This window comes from Zea mays, chromosome 1 (assembly GCF_902167145.1).
Source record: "Zea mays cultivar B73 chromosome 1, Zm-B73-REFERENCE-NAM-5.0, whole genome shotgun sequence".
NCBI classification, from domain to species: Eukaryota; Viridiplantae; Streptophyta; class Magnoliopsida; order Poales; family Poaceae; genus Zea; species Zea mays.
Window position 1 is genome coordinate 208,783,896 of NC_050096.1, and position 20,425 is coordinate 208,804,320.

At 45.0% G+C, this 20,425-nt stretch overlaps 1 protein-coding gene across 2 annotated transcripts; it reads right to left on the reverse strand.

Annotated features, from left to right (window-relative positions):
• Window positions 1-16,422: 16,422 nt before the first annotated feature.
• LOC103643187 (flavanone 3-dioxygenase 2) lies at window positions 16,423-18,964 on the reverse strand. Of its 2 annotated transcripts, XM_008666339.2 has the most exons (3): window positions 18,287-18,964; window positions 17,513-18,097; window positions 16,423-17,025 (listed from the first exon to the last, which is right to left on the reverse strand). In XM_008666339.2, exons 1-3 carry the CDS (start codon window positions 18,755-18,757, stop codon window positions 16,759-16,761), a joined length of 1,323 nt encoding a protein of 440 aa, XP_008664561.1. In that variant the 5' UTR covers window positions 18,758-18,964; the 3' UTR covers window positions 16,423-16,758. The 2 variants fall into 2 exon arrangements, with proteins under 2 accessions (XP_008664561.1, XP_035820122.1); XM_035964229.1 differs by having other exon boundaries at window positions 17,513-18,962.
• Window positions 18,965-20,425: the final 1,461 nt, after the last annotated feature.

Here is a 20,425-nt window from a genome sequence, read left to right on the forward strand (position 1 = left end):
CTCGGTAAAACAAATCATCGTGTCTCACTCTTTATTCGCACACGATTTGTTTTGCGCCCTCTCTCTCGGACTCGTTTCTATTTCTAACGCTAACCCGGCTTGAAGTTGTGTTTAAGTTTGTAAATTTCAGATTCGCCCTATTCACCCCCCCCCTCTAGGCGACTTTCAATTGGTATCAGAGCCCGGTGCTTCATTAGAGCCTAACCGCTCGAAGTGATGTCGGGAGATCACGCCAAGAAAGAGATGGGGACCGGCGAGAAGTCCGCTACAAGCCACGGGAAGGCTCCATCGGGAGAGTCCTACAACAAAGGGAAGGGGAAGGAAAAGGAATCCCCTTCACACAAGTCGCGTCGGAGTGGTGACAAAAAGAAGAAGATGAGGAAGGTGGTCTACTACGAGGCCGACACCTCGTCGCCATCCACCTCCGGCTCCGACACGTCGTCCGTAACTTCTAAGCGCCATGAGCGCAAGAAGTTTAGTAAGATCCCCCTACGCTATCCTCGCATTCCTAAACATACGCCTTTACTTTCCGTCCCATTAGGCAAACCACCAACGTTTTATGGTGAAGATTATGCTAGGTGGAGTGATATGATGCGATATCACCTAACCTCACTCCACAAAAGTATATGGGATGTTGTTGAGTTTGGTGTACAGGTACCATCCGTAGGGGATGAAGATTATGATGAGGACGAAGTAGCCCAAATTGTGCACTTCAACTCCCAAGCCACCACTATACTCCTCGCCTCTCTAAGTCGAGAGGAGTATAATAAGGTGCAAGGGTTGAAGAGCGCAAAGGAGATTTGGGACGTGCTAAAGACCGTGCACGAAGGAGACGAGGTGACCAAGATCACCAAGCGGGAGACGATCGAGGGGGAGCTCGTTCGCTTCCGACTTCGGCAAGGGGAGGAGCCACAAGACATGTACAACCGGCTTAAAACCTTGGTGAACCAAGTGCGCAATCTCGGGAGCAAAAAATGGGATGACCACGAGATGGTTAAGGTTATTCTAAGATCACTTGTTTTCCTTAACCCTACTCAAGTTCAATTAATTCGTGGTAATCCTAGATATACACTAATGACTCCCAAGGAAGTAATAGGGAATTTTGTGAGCTTTGAGCTAATGATCAAAGGCTCAAAGAAAATCAACGAGCTTGATGACCCTTCCACGTCCGAAGCACAACCGGTCGCATTCAAGGCGACGGAAGAAAAGAAGGAGGAATCTACATCAAGTAGAACACCCATCGACGCCTCCAAGCTCGACAACGAGGAAATGGCGCTCATCATCAAGAGCTTCCGCCAAATCCTCAAGCAAAGGAGGGGGAAGGATTACAAGCCCTGCTCCAAGAAAGTGTGCTACAAATGTGGTAAGCCTGGTCATTTTATTGCAAAATGTCCACTATCTAGTGACAGTGACAAGGGCGACGACAAGAAGAGGAGAAGAAAGGAGAAGAAGAGATACTACAAGAAGAAGGGCGGCGATGCCCATGTTTGCCGGGAATGGGACTCCGACGAGAGTTCCTCCGACTCCTCCTCCGACGAGGATGCCGCCAACGTCGCCGTCACCAAGGGACTCCTCTTCCCTAACGTCGGCCACAAGTGCCTCATGGCAAAGGACGGCAAAAGGAAGAAGGTAAAATCAAAATCCTCCACTAAATATGAAAACTCTAGTGATGAGGATAATTGTAGTGATGAGGAGGATAATTTGCGCACCCTTTTTGCCAACCTTAACATGCAACAAAAAGAAAAGTTGAATGAATTAATTAGTGCTATTCGTGAGAAGGATGATCTCTTGGACTCCCAAGAGGACTTCCTTATTAAAGAAAACAAGAAGCATGTTAAGGTTAAAAATGCTTACGCTCTAGAAGTAGAGAAATGTGAAAAATTATCTAGTGAGCTAAGCACTTGCCATGATACGATTGTCAACCTTAGGAATGAGAATGCTAGTTTAATTGCTAAGGTTAATTCTAATATTTGTGATATTTCAATTCCCAATCTCGGAGATGATAATGTTAACTTACTTGCTAAGATTGAAGAATTGAATGTTTCACTTGCTAGCCTTAGGATTGAAAATGAAAAACTAATTGCTAAGGCTAAAGAGCTAGATGTTTGCAATGTTACAATTTCCGATCTTAGAGATAACAATGATATTTTACGTGCTAAGATTGTTGAACTTAATTCATGCAAACCCTCTACATCTTCCACTGAGCATGTTACTATTTGCACTAGATGTAGAGATGTTAACATTGATGCTATTCATGATCATATGGCCTTAATTAAACAACAAAATGATCATATAGCAAAATTAGATGCTAAAATTGCCGAGCATGACTTAGAAAATGAAAATTTTAAATTTGCTAGAAGCATGCTCTATAGTGGGAGACGCCCTGGCATCAAGGATGGCATTGGTTTCCAAAAGGGGGACAATGTTAAACTTAATGCCCCTCCTAAAAGATTGTCTAACTTTGTAAAGGGCAAAGCTCCCATGCCTCAGGATAACGAGGGTTACATTTTGTACCCTGCCGGTTATCCCGAGAGCAAGATTAGGAGAATTCACTCTAGGAAGTCTCACTCCGGGCCTAATCATGCTTTTATGTATAAGGGTGAGACATCTAGTTCTAGGAAATCAACCCGTGCAAAATTGCCTAAGAAGAAAACTCCAACTGCATCAAATGATCATGACACTTCATTTAAAACTTTTGATGCATCTTATGTTTTGACTAACAAATCCGGCAAGGTAGTTGCCAAGTTTGTTGGGGGCAAACACAAGGGATCAAAGACTTGTGTTTGGGTACCCAAAGTTCTTGTATCTAATGACAAAGGACCCAAAACCGTTTGGGTACCTAAAATCAAGAACTAAACTTGTTTTGTAGGTTTATGCATCCGGGGGCTCAAGCTGGATCATCGATAGCGGGTGCACAAACCACATGACAGGGGAGAAGAAGATGTTCTCCTCCTACGAGAAAAACCAAGATCCCCAACGAGCTATCACATTCGGAGATGGAAATCAAGGTTTGGTCAAAGGATTGGGTAAAATTGCTATATCACCTGACCATTCCATTTCCAATGTTTTTCTTGTAGATTATTTAGATTACAATTTGCTTTCTGTATCTCAATTATGCAAAATGGGCTACAGCTGTCTTTTTACGGATGTAGGTGTTACTGTCTTTAGAAGAAGTGATGATTCAATAGCATTTAAGGGAGTGTTAGAGGGTCAGCTATACTTAGTAGATTTTGATAGAGCTAAACTCGACACTTGCTTAATTGCTAAAACTAACATGGGTTGGCTCTGGCATCGCCGACTAGCACATGTTGGAATGAAGAATCTTCACAAGCTTCTAAAGGGAGAACACGTTTTGGGACTAACAAATGTTCATTTTGAGAAAGACAGGATTTGTAGCGCATGTTAGGCAGGGAAGCAAGTTGGAGTTCATCATCCACACAAGAACATCATGACAACTGGCAGGCCGCTCGAGCTCCTACACATGGATCTATTCGGCTCGATCGCTTACATAAGCATCGGCGGGAGTAAGTACTGTCTAGTTATTGTGGATGACTATTCTCGCTTCACTTGGGTATTCTTTTTGCAGGAAAAATCTCATACCCAAGAGACCTTAAAGGGATTCTTGAGACGGGCTCAAAATGAGTTCGACTTAAGGATCAAGAAAATAAGAAGCGACAACGGGACGGAGTTCAAGAACTCTCAAATTGAAGGCTTCCTTGAGGAGGAGGGCATCAAGCATGAGTTCTCTTCTCCCTACACGCCACAACAAAATGGTGCAGTGGAGAGGAAGAATAGAACTCTATTGGACATGGCAAGGACCATGCTTGATGAGTACAAGACTTCGGATCGGTTTTGGGCCGAGGCGGTCAACACCGCCTGCTATGCCATCAACCGGTTGTATCTACACTGAATCCTCAAGAAGACATCATATGAACTCCTAACCGGTAAAAAGCCCAATATTTCATATTTTAGAGTCTTTGGTAGCAAATGCTTTATTCTTGTTAAAAGAGGTAGAAAATCTAAATTTGCTCCTAAGACAGTAGAAGGCTTTTTACTAGGATATGATTCAAACACAAGGGCATATAGAGTCTTTAACAAGTCCTCAGGACTAGTTGAAGTTTTGTGTGACGTTGTGTTTGATGAGACTAACGGCTCTCAAGTAGAGCAAGTTGATCTTGATGAGATAGGTGATGAAGAGGCTCCGTGCATCGCGCTAAGGAACATGTCCATTGGGGATGTGTGTCCTAAGGAATCCGAGGAGCCTCAAAGTGCACAAGATCAACCATCCTCCTCCACACAAGCTTCTCCACCAACTCAAAAGGAGGATGAGGCTCAAGTTGATGAAGGAGAAGATCAAGAAAAAGAGCCACCTCAAGATGACGACAATGATCAAGGGAGAGATGCAAATGATCAAGACAAGGAGGATGAAGAACCAAGACCGCCACACCCAAGAGTCCACCAAGCAATTCAACGAGATCACCCCGTCGACACCATCCTCGACGACATTCATAAGGGGGTAACCACTAGATCTCGTGTTGCACATTTTTGTGAGCATTACTCTTTTGTTTCCTCTATTGAGCCACACAGGGTAGAGGAAGCACTACAAGATTCGAATTGGGTGGTGGCGATGCAAGAGGAGCTCAACAACTTCACTAGAAATGAGGTATGGCATTTAGTTCCACGTCCTAATCAAAATGTTGTAGGAACTAAGTGGGTCTTCCGCAACAAGCAAGATGAGCATGGTGTGGTTGTAGGATTACGGGGAGGCTACGCTAGCGCAAAACAAAATTTTCAACCCATAATACCAAGAACTACTGTGGTTATAGGTCATGGAATTACCACTAGACGTGCAGAGCAGCGGAAGACGTCTCGATGTAGACGAACGCGTCGAGCAGTGCCGTGCAGTCGTCGTCGTCCTTCACGTCCTCGCACGGTTCGTCCCAGTGCTCCAAATGCAGCACCTCCGAGGTATCCACACGTACAGGGAGGAAGCGCCGCGTACCGAACTGCTAGGTTCGCGACGGCGGCTTGGCGAGGGCGAGAGGTGAGCGGCGGCTGCTCGTTTGCAGGTGGCGAATTAGGTTAAGCCTAACCGCGCCCCCGCCCCTCATTATATAGGCGTTATGGTGGGCTTCTGACACCGAGGCCCATCATTAACCCTAAAGCCCAGTCTAATTTCGGATCTAATCCGAATTAGGCTTCCTTCCCCTTAAGTGTGTGACCCTATAGGTTCACGTACAAATAGACATAGCCCGAGTACTCTTACTTGGCCCAATAATTGACAGCGGCCTCTAGCAAGACATGTCAACTCCTATGTGCACGTAAAGATCATATCAGACGAACCATTGCGACATTACGTACATGTTGTTCCCTTTGTCTCACGATATTTGGTCTGGCTCTAAGCTGACCTCTCTTTCTCGATACTGTGAATTGGAATCCTTTCAATGGTTAACTCTTAACCCTAGCACGGCCATGCATTTCTTGATCCAATCACTCGAGGGGCCCAGAGATATCTCTCTCACAAAGAGAGGGACAAATTCCATCTTGTCTGACCATGCCTCACAGCATGCTTCCTGACAAACCCAAAACTACCTTTATAACTACCCAGTTACGGGATAGCGTTTGATAGTCCCTAAGTAAGTCAATTCACATCTTGAGAACATGCGACAATCTAAGGTCTAAGGATACAGTATTCATGTTGCAAGAAGAGAACTATATTACAATATCTCACGTTGGGTCAGTCCAGCCTCATGTCATACATGTGCCCACATTATTAGTTTAACATCTCCATGTTCATGACTTGTGAAATGTAGTCATCAACTAATACATGTGCTAGTCATCGACTCTGACTAGGGACATCATTTAGAATAACCATATAAGTAAAGAATCTCACAAACAATTCACATAATTGCTAATCAATACAAGGTGCCTTCCATGGATATTCAATTAAGCAATATATATATCATGGATACAAAGAAATATGCTCATCTCTATGATTATCTCTAGGGCATATTTCTAACAGTCTCCCACTTGCACTAGAGTTAATCTAGAAGATATCTAATACCCATAAATCTCATGTGTGCCTCATGCTTAGGTTGTGGAAGAGGTTTTGTCAAAGGATCAGCAACATTCAAATCCGTATGTATTTTGCATATCTTTATCTCACCCCGCCTAATGAATTCCCGTATGAGGTGAAACTTCCGCAGTACGTGTTTGTTTTTCTGGTGGTTCCTTGGCTCCTTAGCTTGCGCAATAGCCCCATTGTTGTCACAGTAGAGGTTCAATGGACTAGAAGCATTAGGAAACACACCAAGCTCGATGAGGAACTTCCTTATCCAAACACCTTCCTTCGCAGATTCAGAAGCTACAATGTACTCGGCTTCTGTTGTAGAATCAGTCACAGTCTCCTGTTTGGAACTCTTCCAACTAACAGCACCACCATTTAATGTGAACACAAAACCTGATTGCGATTTTAACTCGTCTGGGTCAGTTTGGAAGCTAGCATCGGTGTAACCAGTTACAACGAGCTCCTCCTTACCCCCATATACCAGGAACATTTCTTTAGTCCTTCTCAAGTACTTAAGAATGCCGTTTACCGCTGTCCAGTGGTCCTCACCTGGATCAGCCTGGTACCTACTCGTAGCACTTACAACGTATGAAACATCTGGGCGTGTACTTATCATGGCATACATGATTGATCCAATTGCTGAGGCGTATGGTACCTTACACATGCGCTCCCGCTCATTAGCCGTCGCAGGACATTGCATCTGGCTAAGGTGTTTACCATGTGACATAGGTATGAACCCTTTCTTGGACTGTTCCATGTTGAACCGTTTCAAAACCTTGTCAATGTACGTATCTTGACTTAATCCTATAAGCCTCTTCGACCTATCTCTATAGATCCTTATGCCCAAAATATATGCTGCTTCCCCTAAGTCCTTCATAGAAAAACTCTTTTTCAGTGAAGCCTTGATGGACTCCAGCATAGGAATGTCATTCCCAATCAATAATATGTCATCCACATATAAGATCAGAAATACAACAGCGCTCCCACTTTCCTTCTTGTGAACACAAGCTTCTTCTTGATTCTGATGAAAACCAAGCCCTTTGATCACTTCATCAAAACGAATGTTCCAACTCCGAGATGCTTGCTTCAACCCATAAATGGATTTCTGAAGTTTGCATATCTTTCCAGCATTGATCGGATCGACAAAACCCTCGGGCTGTATCATATACACGTCCTCATCTAGGTTTCCATTAAGGAAAGCTGTTTTGACATCCATCTGCCAAATCTCATAATCGAAATATGCAGCAATAGCTAGAATGATCCGAATAGATTTAAGCATCGCTACTGGCGAGAATGTCTCGTCATAGTCAACTCCTTGAACTTGTCGAAAACCCTTTGCAACAAGTCGAGCCTTATAGATGTGAACATTTCCATCCATGTATTTCTTCTTCTTATAGATCCATTTGCATTCTATGGGTCTAACACCATCAGGCGGGTCAACCAAGTTCCAAACTTGACTTTCTCCCATGGAATCTATCTCGGATTTCATGGCGACATGCCATTTCTCGAAAACTGGGACCATCATCGCTTCTGAATATGTTGCAGGTTCGTCGTTGTCTAACAACAACACTTCCCCATTGCCCAACAATAGCACTTCTCCTCGTGCCTCGCGAAGCCTTGCTGACCTTCGTGGTTGTGGTGGTGATTCTCTTGCCATAGACGTCTCAACTTGTTCTGCTACATTAGCATCACTTGTTGAATCTTGTCCCACTGGCTCATCCTGAACTTCTTCAAGATACACCTTTTGTTTACTTTTCTCTCTTTTGAGAAACTCTTTCTCTAAGAACACACCGTTCCGGGCGACAAACACTTTGCCCTCTGACCGGTGGTAAAAGTAATATCCTAAAGTTTCCTTTGGATATCCCACGAACATGCACTTGTCCGATTTTGGAGTGAGTTTATCCGACTGTAGTCGCTTGACGTAAACCTCACAACCCCAAATCTTCAGAAAAGACAAACTGGGAGTCTTCCCAGTCCACATCTCATATGGTGTCTTAGCTACGGACTTAGACGGTACCCTATTTAGTGTGAAAGCTGCTGTTTCTAGAGCGTATCCCCAAAACGACAAAGGTAGGTCCGACTGGCTCATCATTGATCGAACCATATCCAATAAAGTCCGATTACGTCGCTCAGACACGCCATTCCTCTGAGGCGTTCCAGGCGGCGTAAGCTGTGGAACAATTCCACAACTCTTTAGATGATTGCTAAACTCATGACTCAAATATTCACCACCACGATCTGATCGCAGTGCTTTAATTTTCTTGCCACGCTGATTTTCTACTTCATTCTGAAACTCTTTGAACTTTTCTAAGGATTCAGACTTGTGTTTCATTAAGTAGACATACCCATATCTACTAAAATCATCAGTGAAGGTTATGAAGTATTGGAATCCTCCCCTAGCTGTCGTACTCATTTGTCCGCACACATCAGCATGTATGAGTTCCAATAAATCTAACGTCCTCTCCGGTAAACCCGTGAAAGGCACCTTGGTCATCTTACCAAGTAAGCAAGCTTCACATGTCTCGTATGATTCAAAATCAAACGAAGTTAAAAGCCCATCAGAATGAAGCTTCTTCATGCGATTCTCACTTATATGACCCAAACGACAGTGCCACATGTAGGTAGGACTTAAATCATTAGGCTGAGGCCTTTTAGCACTAATATTACAGATAGGTGCATCATCAAGATTTAAAATGAATAACCCATTCATAATGGATGCAAAAGCCACAAACATGTCATTCTTAGAGATCACACAACCATTGTTTTCACTCGCAAATGAATAACCATCCTTCATCAAACATGAAGGAGACATAATGTTTCGACTCATACTAGGAACTAGATAACAATTATTTAACTCCAAAATAAATCCTGATGGGAGGTGGAGTTGCATCGTCCCGACGATCAACGCAGCAACTCTTGCATTATTGCCTACCCGGAAATCAACTTCTCCTCTTTTCACGCTTCTACTTCTTATCATTCCCTGCATCGAATTGCAAATATGGGCAACCGATCCGGTATCAAATACCCAAGAATTAATATAAGAATCAGCAAGAAAAATTTCTGTAATGTGAATAGCAAGTGTACCTGCTGCGGCTGTACCCTTACCGCCGCGATCCTTAATAGAGGCCAAGTACTGCTTGCAATTCCTTTTCCAGTGACCAAGTTCTTTGCAATAAAAGCACTTTGCATCTGCAGCTGGTCCAGCCTTGGGCTTTTGATTTGGCTTGGATACTGTATCCTTTGCCTTGCCCTTCTTCTTTTGAGATTTACCCTTCTTCTTAAAGTTGGGTTTGTTTTGGACCGCCATCACATGGCCGCTGCTGCCAGCGCTTTTCTTTATGTCCCCCTCTGTTGTTTTCAGCATGCCACATAGTTCATTGAGGCCCCTCTCCGCCCCATGCATATGGTAGTTCGTGATGAAGTTTCCATAGCTGGGCGGAAGAGATGCCAAAATGAAGTCAGTGGCCAACTCTTGGCTTATTGGGAAGCCTAGCTTTTCCAACCTCTGACTGTAACCAACCATTTTGATTACGTGTGGCCCAACTGCTGCGCCTTCTGCTAGCTTGCATTCCAGAAAGGCTTTGGACACATTGAACCTTTCAGTCCTAGCCTGAGTCTGGAACATATCCTTGAGCGCCACGATCATATCGTGCACCTCATGGTTTGTCTCAAACTGCATCTGGAGCTCAGGCTCCATGCAAGCAAGCATTAGGCAACTCACTTCAAGATTAGCATCCATTGCTTTCTTGTAAGCGGTTTTAACTGCAGCAGTTGCATTTTCACCAGGATCCTCTGGCAGTGGGGTGTCTAGAATGTCTTCCTTTTTTTCAGCCCTGAGAACAATTCTCAGGTTACGGATCCAATCCGTATAGTTTGTTCCATTTAACTTATCCTTTTCAAGAATTGATCGCAAAGTAAATGTTGGTATGCTAGGTGCCATTTATCTACAACAAAATAATGCAAAATACTAAGACAAAAATATCCATGACAGAGTAAATCATATTAAACATTTAATAGTCTACTCCCACTAAAATCAATATCCCTCTATTGATACTTAGTGATTCAGAACCCACAACTAACAAGTCTACTAGTGAGCTTTAGCATCACCGCTAGAAGACAAGGTAGATCGGTAAGCAACTCCTTGCTAATCATATCATATATATGACTTCTGTTGTTGGGTGACATCTCTATGTCTCGGCTCCCAACCTTATGCCCCAAAGTCCTTAACCATTAAGCCGACTTTGTTTAAGTTAACCAACCCTTTCTGCAGTTCGTATCCGATACAAACCTATCTAGTCAAGGAAAACTGGTGGCACCCTAATTTCATAGACCCACCACCAATTGTACAAGACTTATGATAGTGCAAGGTTTGGAGAGGCATTAAAGCTTAAACATTTATGAGGGATCGTCCTACTTATATCATCGCACGCAAGGACATATATGTAATATGAACAAGTAGAACATTAAGAATGGCATTCACACAACAGTTGTGATTCGGTATGGCTTGCTTTCACATGGTGATCCCCATCTCCAATAATCTGTCCATCACGATGATCTCCATCTCCATGATATAGGTATGCCATCCTCCAGGTGATGAGTCCTTCAAGACCTATCTAACGTATGCTGGTAAACAAATTACATATACGCTTTGGATCATCACATGTTGACATGCAGGTCATTACATTAAATTTGGACAATACATGTGGCTCCAGCCGTATTGCCCTGGTCACGACACGCAGGTCATGAATAATTTATTAACATGCATCATATACACAATAGCCATACCGATCACAAGATGTCCTGCAAAAACAGGTTAGACAAACACGTTTCTATACGTTCGCCACTTCAGCAAATAGCCACGGCGGTCCTGCTGGTGATCTGTTACGAGACTTTCGACCCGAAGAAGATTACACTCATGACGTTGATCTGTTACGTCAATCTGTTGGTTGTGTACGCAGTTAGCCCCGATGGTGATTCCAGCCGGTAGGGGCATGTCGCGCATACAACAGAGAAGGACGAACTGATCTCTCCAGTCATATCCGATGTAATCTACTTCAACCCTTTATTACCAATTGATCTAATCAAACCGTGCATCAAGTAGATCCATCTCATGAACCTAGATCCAGACCTAAAACTACGCAGAACCTCGCTTTGATACCACTGTAGGATTACGGGGAGGCTACGCTAGCGCAAAACAAAATTTTCAACCCCATAATACCAAGAACTACTGCGGTTATAGGTCATGGAATTACCACTAGACGCGCAGAGCAGCGGAAGACGTCTCGATGTAGACGAACGCGTCGAGCAGTGCCGTGCAGTCGTCGGCGTCCTTCACGTCCTCGCACGGTTCGTCCCAGTGCTCCAAATGCAGCACCTCCGAGGTATCCACACGTACAGGGAGGAAGCGCCGTGTACCGAACTGCTAGATTCGCGACGGCGGCTTGGCGAGGGCGAGAGGTGAGCGGCGGCTGCTCGTTTGCAGGTGGCGAATTAGGTTAAGCCTAACCGCGCCCCCGCCCCTCATTATATAGGCGTTATGGTGGGCTTCTGACACCGAGGCCCATCATTAACCCTAAAGCCCAGTCTAATTTCGGATCTAATCCGAATTAGGCTTCCTTCCCCTTAAGTGTGTGACCCTATAGGTTCACGTACAAATAGACATAGCCCGAGTACTCTTACTTGGCCCAATAATTGACAGCGGCCTCTAGCAAGACATGTCAACTCCTATGTGCACGTAAAGATCATATCAGACGAACCATTGCGACATTACGTACATGTTGTTCCCTTTGTCTCACGATATTTAGTCTGGCTCTAAGCTGACCTCTCTTTCTCGATACTGTGAATTGGAATCCTTTCAATGGTTAACTCTTAACCCTAGCACAGCCATGCATTTCTTGATCCAATCACTCGAGGGGCCCAGAGATATCTCTCTCACAAAGAGAGGGACAAATTCCATCTTGACTGACCATGCCTCACAGCATGCTTCCTGACAAACCCAAAACTACCTTTATAACTACCCAGTTACGGGATAGTGTTTGATAGTCCCTAAGTAAGTCAATTCACATCTTGAGAACATGCGACAATCTAAGGTCTAAGGATACAGTATTCATGTTGCAAGAAGAGAACTATATTACAATATCTCACGTTGGGTCAGTCCAGCCTCATGTCATACATGTGCCCACATTATTAGTTTAACATCTCCATGTTCATGACTTGTGAAATGTAGTCATCAACTAATACATGTGCTAGTCATCGACTCTGACTAGGGACATCATTTAGAATAACCATATAAGTAAAGAATCTCACAAACAATTCACATAATTGCTAATCAATACAAGGTGCCTTCCATGGATATTCAATTAAGCAATATATATATCATGGATACAAAGAAATATGCTCATCTCTATGATTATCTCTAGGGCATATTTCTAACAGTGGTGACAAGGAACAAAGCCCGACTTGTGGCCAAGGGATATTCACAAGTCGAAGGTTTGGATTTCGGTGAAACCTATGCACCCGTAGCTAGGCTTGAATCAATTCGCATATTACTTGCCTATGCTACTTACCATGGCTTCAAGCTTTATCAAATGGACGTGAAAAGTGCCTTCCTCAATGGACCAATCAAGGAAGAGGTCTATGTTGATCAACCTCCTGGCTTTGAAGATAGTGAGTACCCTAACCATGTTTACAAACTCTCTAAGGCGCTTTATGGGATCAAGCAAGCCCCAAGAGGATGGTATGAATGCCTAAGAGATTTTCTTATCACTAATGGCTTCAAAGTCGGAAAGGCCGATCCTACTCTATTCACTAAAACTCTTGGCAATGATTTGTTTGTATGCCAAATTTATGTTGATGATATTATATTTGGGTCTACTAACGAATCTACATGTGAGGAATTTAGTAGGATCATGACACAAAAATTCGAGATGTCTATGATGGGGGAGTTGAAGTACTTCTTGGGATTTCAAGTGAAGCAACTCCAATAGGGCACCTTCATTAGCCAAACGAAGTATATTCAAGACATTCTAAACAAGTTTGGAATGAAGGATGCCAAGCCCATCAAGACACTCATGGGAACCAATGGGCATCTCGACCTCGACACGGAAGGTAAATCCGTAGATCAAAAGGTATATCGGTCGATGATAGGCTCTTTACTCTATTTATGTGCATCTCGACCGGATATTATGCTTTCCGTATGCATGTGTGCAAGATTCCAAGCTGACCCTAAGGAAGCTCACCTTACGGCCGTAAAACGAATCTTGAGATATTTAGTTCATACTCGTAAGTTTGGGCTTTGGTACCCTCGGGGATCCACATTTGATTTAATTGGTTATTCGGATGCCGATTGGGCAGGGTGTAAAATTAATAGAAAGAGCACATCGGGGACTTGCCAGTTCTTGGGAAGATCCTTGGTGTCTTGGGCTTCAAAGAAGCAAAATTCCGTAGCTCTTTCTACCGCCGAAGCCGAGTATATTGCCGCGGGACATTGTTGCGCGCAATTGCTTTGGATGAGGCAAACCCTTAGGGACTATGGTTACAAATTAACCAAAGTTCCTCTTCTATGTGATAATGAGAGTGCAATCCGCATGGCGGATAATCCCGTTGAGCATAGCCACACTAAACACATAGCCATTCGGTATCACTTCTTAAGGGATCACCAACAAAAGGGAGATATCGAGATTGCTTACATTAACACTAAAGAACAATTGGTCGATATCTTTACCAAGCCACTCGATGAACAAACTTTTAACAAACTTAGGCATGAGCTAAATATTCTTGACTCTAGAAATTTCTTTTGATGTCTTGCACACATAGCTCATTAATATACCTTTGATAATGTCTCTTTTATATGCTATGACTAATGTGCTTTCAAGTATATTTCAAACCAAGTCATAGGTATATTGAAAGGGAATTTGAGTCTTCGGCGAAGACAAAGGCTTCCACTCCACTCCATAACTCATCCTTCGCCGTCGCTCCGTGCAACTCTCCAACTTTGGTATAATCTTCACTCATATTTTATTCACCAAAGGGGGAGAAAGTAGTTACCACGGGCTTATATTTCACTCAAAGTATCCGTTTTTGGCGATTCATGCTGAAGTGGGAGAAAGTATTAGCCCAAAGCAAAAGGACCGCACCACCACCTAATTTTAAAACTAATGATTTTCAATTGGTATGTTATTGTTCAAAAGGGGGAGAAAGTAATATTTTCAAAATTGATATCTTAAAACCCTCTTGAACACTAAGAGGAGGATTTTATCAAGGGGGAGTTTTGTTTTAGTCAAAGGAAAAGCATTTGAAACAGGGGGAGAAAATTTCAAATCTTGAAAATGCTTCTCAAAACTATTTTGCAAAAGAACTTTGAAAAGAATTTACAGAAGTGTTTGCAAAAACAAAACATGTGGTGCAAGCATGGTCCAAAATGTTAAAAATAAAGAAACAATCCATGCATATCTTATAAGTATTTATATTGGCTCAATTCTAAGTAATCTTTGCACTTACATCATACAAACTAGTTCAATTATGCACTTCTATACTTGCTTTGGTTTGTGTTGGCATCAATCACCAAAAAGGGGGAGATTGAAAGGGAATTAGGCTTACACCTATTTCCTAATTGATTTTGGTGGTTGAATTGCCCAACATAAATAATTGGACTAACTAGTTTGCTCTAGTCTATAAGTTCTACAGGTGCCAAAGGTTCACAATATGCCAATAAAAAGACCAAGAAAAGGGTTCAAACAAGAGAGCAAAAGACAACCCGAAAGGCACCCTGGTCTGGCGCACCGGACTGTCCGGTGTGCCACCGGACAGTGTCCGGTACACCACCGGATAGTGTCCGGTGCACCAGGGCACTCGAGGCCAAACTCTTCACCTTCGGGAAAAGACAGAGGGTGCTCCGCTATAATTCACCGGACTGTCCGGTGAGTCACCGGACAGTGTCCGGTGCACACCGGACTGTCCGGTGTGCCAGCGGAGCAACGGCTACTTCGCGCGCAACGGTCGACTGCAACCGCATTAAATGCGCTACAGTGCGCGCCAGAGTCAGAGCATGTGCGGGAGGCGCACCGGACAGTCTACAGGACCTGTCCGGTGCACCACCAGACAGCCTAGAGGCCCCACAAGTCAGAGCTCCAACGGTCGAACCCCAACGGTCTGCTGACGTGGCTGGCGCACCGGACAGTGTTCGGTGGCGCACCGGACTGTCCGGTGCGCCATACGACAGCACACTTTCAACGGCCATTTTTGGTGGTTGGGGCTATAAATACCCCAACCACCCCACATTCAATGGCATCCAAGTTTTCCACTCTTCTACACCTTACAAGAGCTAGCATTCAATACAAGACACACCAAAGAGATCAAATCCTATCCCAACTCCACACAAAGCTTTAGTGATTAGAGAGAGTGATTTGTCGTGTTCATTTGAGCTCTTGCGCTTGGATCGCTTCTTTTCTTCCTTCATTCTTGTGATCAAACTCAATTGTAACCAAGGTAAGAGACACCAATTGTGTGGTGGTCCTTGCGGGAACTTCGTGTTCCGTTTGATTGAGAAGAGAAGCTCACTCGGTCCGAGGGACCGTTTGAGAGAGGGAAAGGGTTGAAAGAGACTCGGTCTTTGTGACCACCTCAACGGGAAGTAGGTTTGCAAGAACCGAACCTCGGTAAAACAAATCATCGTGTCTCACTCTTTATTCGCTCACGATTTGTTTTGCGCCCTCTCTCTCGGACTCGTTTCTATTTCTAACGCTAACCCGGCTTGAAGTTGTGTTTAAGTTTGTAAATTTCAGATTCGCCCTATTCACCCCCCCTCTAGGCGACTTTCAGTATGAGCCACCGCCACGCTGCCAGCCCGCAGAGAACACATAGTCAGAAAAGCAGAACGCAGCGTAGGAGTGGATAGCTCCGGTGTTGTTACGCGTGTCCTTGGATGAGAGCTAGCGCCTCTTCTTATAGGCACTAGGAGCCCTTTAGCTTCCAGGTTAATGTCATGAAATAAGTGTGTCATCAAATGATGGTAACTCCAGACCATCAAGATACATAAGTTACTAGCCATGAAAGAATCATCAAAACAGTAATTCCCAACCATCAAAGGCATGGGTTATTAGTCATGAAAAAGGGACATCAAGATAAAAGGTCATCAAGACAGTAACACCCGGTCATCAAGAGTCAATTAATTAATTGTAACTTCCACCACTAATATGCCTTGAGATTTATTTGATTAATTAGTCAATGGGTTTTAACCCAATTAATCTAACATGTAATTTAATCTTCACAAAATGGAAACTAATCAGGTGGGGACAGTTAGTCCCCACGTACGTTGCATGCGTCAAAAAAACATACAGAGACGACCGTTTGGCGTCTATACTCGATCTCAAATCGTTTCATATATAATTTTATTGGAAAGGGTATATATATATTATCTAGCTGAGAACAACAATTATGAAACTTTAACGCACGCTGGAATACATCATAGGGAGTACAACAGTGCAACCGATGGAAGACCGGTCAACAATATGCTTAAGCTTGTATTCAAGGGCAGAACTAATTAAACAAGTCCAGGCTTGTGCATGCGCTGTGCTCTATGCTTTGAACTGATTAATTTTATCCCGACATGCATCAGATCATCAAGCAACGAACGAACTAGTAGCCAGGTAGCTGCCTGCCTGCCTATATGCTGGCCGACCAGCTAGCTATTATTAGCTAGACGTATGCAGCGGCAGCTTCCTTGACTGCAGGAAGGTTTTGTTCTTGCCGTCGGCGGACGCGAGGTAGGCGAGGAAGGTGGCGAAGTCGGTGTCCATGTAGCGCCGCGGGTTGCCGGCCTCGTCGTCCACCAGCTCCGGCGCCGGCCCGATCGCCCGCTCCGCCGGCAGGCTGTGGAACGACGCCACCGAGATGCGCGGCCGCGTCGAGTTCACGCGCACCCGGTGCAGCACGCTCTTGTACCGCCCGTTGCTGTAGATCTGCATATATATGCGACAATTTCCATGCATCGAACATTATTATTGGCCGAGATGTGTGGTCTAAATCGATTGTTAATTTCTGTGAAATAAATGACGTGGACCTTAATAAAAATAAAGCAGGGTCAACACAACTTTTTGGCATTTGACTAGCTCATAATGGATTTGACTTTGTTTCGTGTCCTTTCTATTCTATTCTTTTCTTTTCTTTATCCATCGCGCGCGGGGCTCAAAAGTCAGACCTGGAGCAGCTCTATCTTGCGACGTTATTAGCCTTTTTGTCAAGGCCCAGGTGATTGGCTAGCTAGTTAGCTTCAGTGATCCACGCTGTCAACTAGCTAGCGACCGCATGTTAATGCAGTTGCCAGTCATCGATATCGCGATCATGATCAAGTCGTCATCGTGCACTAATAATACACTACTGTCGCAAAGCAACCGTACGTGTCATCTCATCTGTAGGCAGGTGTTGGTTGCTGGTGGTGGCACGTACCTCTAGGTGGTCGCCGACATTGACGACGAACGATCCCGGGACGGGGTCGACGGTGAGCCAGCGGCCGGCGTGCAAGACCTGGAGCCCCTCGACGTGGTCCTGCAGGACGAACGTGAGGAGGCCGTAGTCCGAGTGCGGCGGCATCCCCAGCGTGAGCTCCGGCTGCGGGCACGCCGGGTAGCAGTTCACCGTCATCATGTGCGACGCCAAGGCCGCCAGCTCCCCGAGCACGCCGCCGCCGGCCGCGGGGGCGGGGATGCCCAGGGCCTCCAGCGCCGCCTCCATGACCTCCATGAACAGCGCGTGGCTCGCCGCGGCGTACCCGGTGGCCACGTCCCTCAGGTCCGCCGGCTGCTGCGGCCAGCGCGGGACCACCTCCCGCAGCGGCTGGCAGACGAGCTTCAGGAAGTCGCGCCAGCAGAGCACGGCGTCCTTGGCCTGGTTGAAGCTGGTGCCGTAGCGCACCGGCGCCCGCACGTCCGCCGACATGTGCCGCGCCCGCTCCGCCAGCGGCAGCTCGAAGAAGCGCCGCGCCACGTCCAGCATCCCGCCGCTCACGTCGCTCCCGACCCCGTGGTTGACCACCTGCGCACCAGGACCAGGAGCACGGCGCATCAATTCAGCTGGTGTGGTGGCCATGGTCAATAGCAAACGAGATCCGGCTGACACGCGCACGCATGCACACGTACTAGTACTACTACTAGAGACACCCCCGTGAAGTCGTGATGTCCGTGTCGTCGTGGCTCGTGACTTGTGTGTATAATTAATACATACCTGAAAGAATCCGTACTCCCGGCACGCGTCATCGAGCGTCGCCAGCACGGCGGCGCGCTGGGAGGGGTCGCGGAGGCCGGCGAGGTCGACGACGGGGAGCTTGACCCTGCCGACGCCGCCCGCCGCCGCCGCGGTGGACGAGGCGGCAATCAGGCCGACGCCGGGGCGGTCGGACACGGGCAGGACGTACCTGTCGGGCAGCCTGGTAATGCCGCTGTCCGAGAGGTGCCTCACGCCTTTCATCAGGGCGCCGTAGTCGTAGTCGTAGGACGAGGACGACTCCACCAGCTGCTGCTGCTGCTCGCTCCGCTTGCAGCTCATACCCATCGTCGTGCTCGTGTCCGCGTCCGCCGCCCCATCTTCCAGCTCGTGGCCGCCGCCGTCTTTCTTGGCCGCCGCTGCGGCTTGCTGCTGCAGCTGGGCGTTGGCCAACTCGACGATCGCCATTGGCGCCGCAACAACCAAGCTCATATAGAGCTTTGAAGCAGCCGCTAGCTAGCTAGGTGAGGTGACGCCTCAAGCGTATATATATTACAGGTAGCTTGCACTACACGCACACACACTTCACACTTTGGTGGTGACTGGCTATATACAGTAGCCTAGCTGCCTATAGCTAGTGTGGGAATCGTGCGTGAGCTAGCTGTGGAGATTACAATTGATACGGTGTAAGTGTAGTGTGGAAGATGGGCGGGAGCTGCGGCTATTTATAGGAGGACAAGGCGATGCCGTTGCCGTTGCCGATGCCGATGATGCCCTCTGAAACCGGACATGGTATAGCTTCAACCCTGGCCTTTTTGTTGAGACAGCGGTTTTGGCACCAGGTCCTTTTGTTGTTTCTACTTATATATCAAAATTAATATATGATTCAAGCAGTTGACTAGTCAAATAATCGATCATTGTTCGCTCACGCGCACTCCAAACCAACCAATCCAACTGCTGTATGATACATTCCAGCTCTTGGAAAGCAGTTTTTTTAGATTTGGGTTGAGTTTGGAAACTTAAATTTTCTTTGGAATTTTCGGTAATTAATTTTTTTCCTCTTAATTTCTCGGGAATTCCGAGAGAATTTAAGTTTCTAAACCGATTAATTCTTTTATGGGATAAAAAGACAAAGTGACTAGTATAATGTCTTTTTTTTCTCTTTTGGTTGTAATGACAGAACGAGTTGAGATGGAACGATCCCTCAAATAAGATTATTTGGTTCAGAATCAATAATTGGGATAAGACTATCTTAGCGTTATCTTCAGTTGTCCACAATTATCCTTTAAAATTGGAGGGGCGAGTCGTTGTCCCGCAACCAAACGCATCCTAAGTATCCTGTATCCACCTTGCGAAATACAAGGCTACAAGCTCTGCCACGTCAGACAGCTGCGTCCGCGGTGACACGTCAGACGTGCGCCTTGAGCTCACTCTGTGCTAACGATGTGATGTCCTCACAAGTCACAAGTACAATATTGTAAACAGGGAGGACTGCAGACTGCGTACATATTAAAAAAAATATAATCTGGAGGAGTAGACCTTGTTGTGTGTATATACTCTCTCTATATATATGGGCGTAGTCTATACTGTTTATTTTAAAAAAGAAATACAAGGTGCTGCAAAGATTTACAGAATTACGTGGGAAACTATATTGTCACAAGTACAGATCGTGCAATAATATTGGTATTTTTATAGTCTGTGCGTACACAAATTCATGACGTCAGTGCATGATTGAACTAAATGGGCACTTAAGCTCCATCAATGCTTAGTTTTTAGCTATCCAACTTATTTTTTTTTTAAAAAAAAACTTGTAGCTATACAATTTTGAGGTATATACGTATATATATATGGTTTTTACGCCAATTAGATCTAGCATTTTCCTAATAAAGGACCAGGTTTTTACGCCCTGATTTTTATTATACCTTCATTGATAAGGTTTTTTTTTTCTTCAAGATACTGAATGATGTGTGTGAAATAACTAAAATTAATTTCAATATATACTAACTGGAAATAATCTATAGATAAAAAAGAATCGAGTATTAGGATGCTATTTTTAAGCTGTCGGCAAAGAAATCTGCCCACCTTGTATCTGAGTATCTGACAAAGAAGATTTTAGAAAACATTTACATAAATTAGAGAGGCTCCGAAAATATAGAAAGA

Excerpts from the sequence above, each read along its gene's own strand:
- LOC103643187 (XM_035964229.1), bottom strand. The coding sequence starts at position 18,757 with ATGAGCTTGGTTGTTGCGGCGCCAATGGCGATCGTCGAGTTGGCCAAC. Across the intron at positions 17,026-17,512 it reads ATGTCGGCGACCACCTAGAG|ATCTACAGCAACGGGCGGTA; the intron begins GTACGTGCCACC and ends ATATATATGCAG.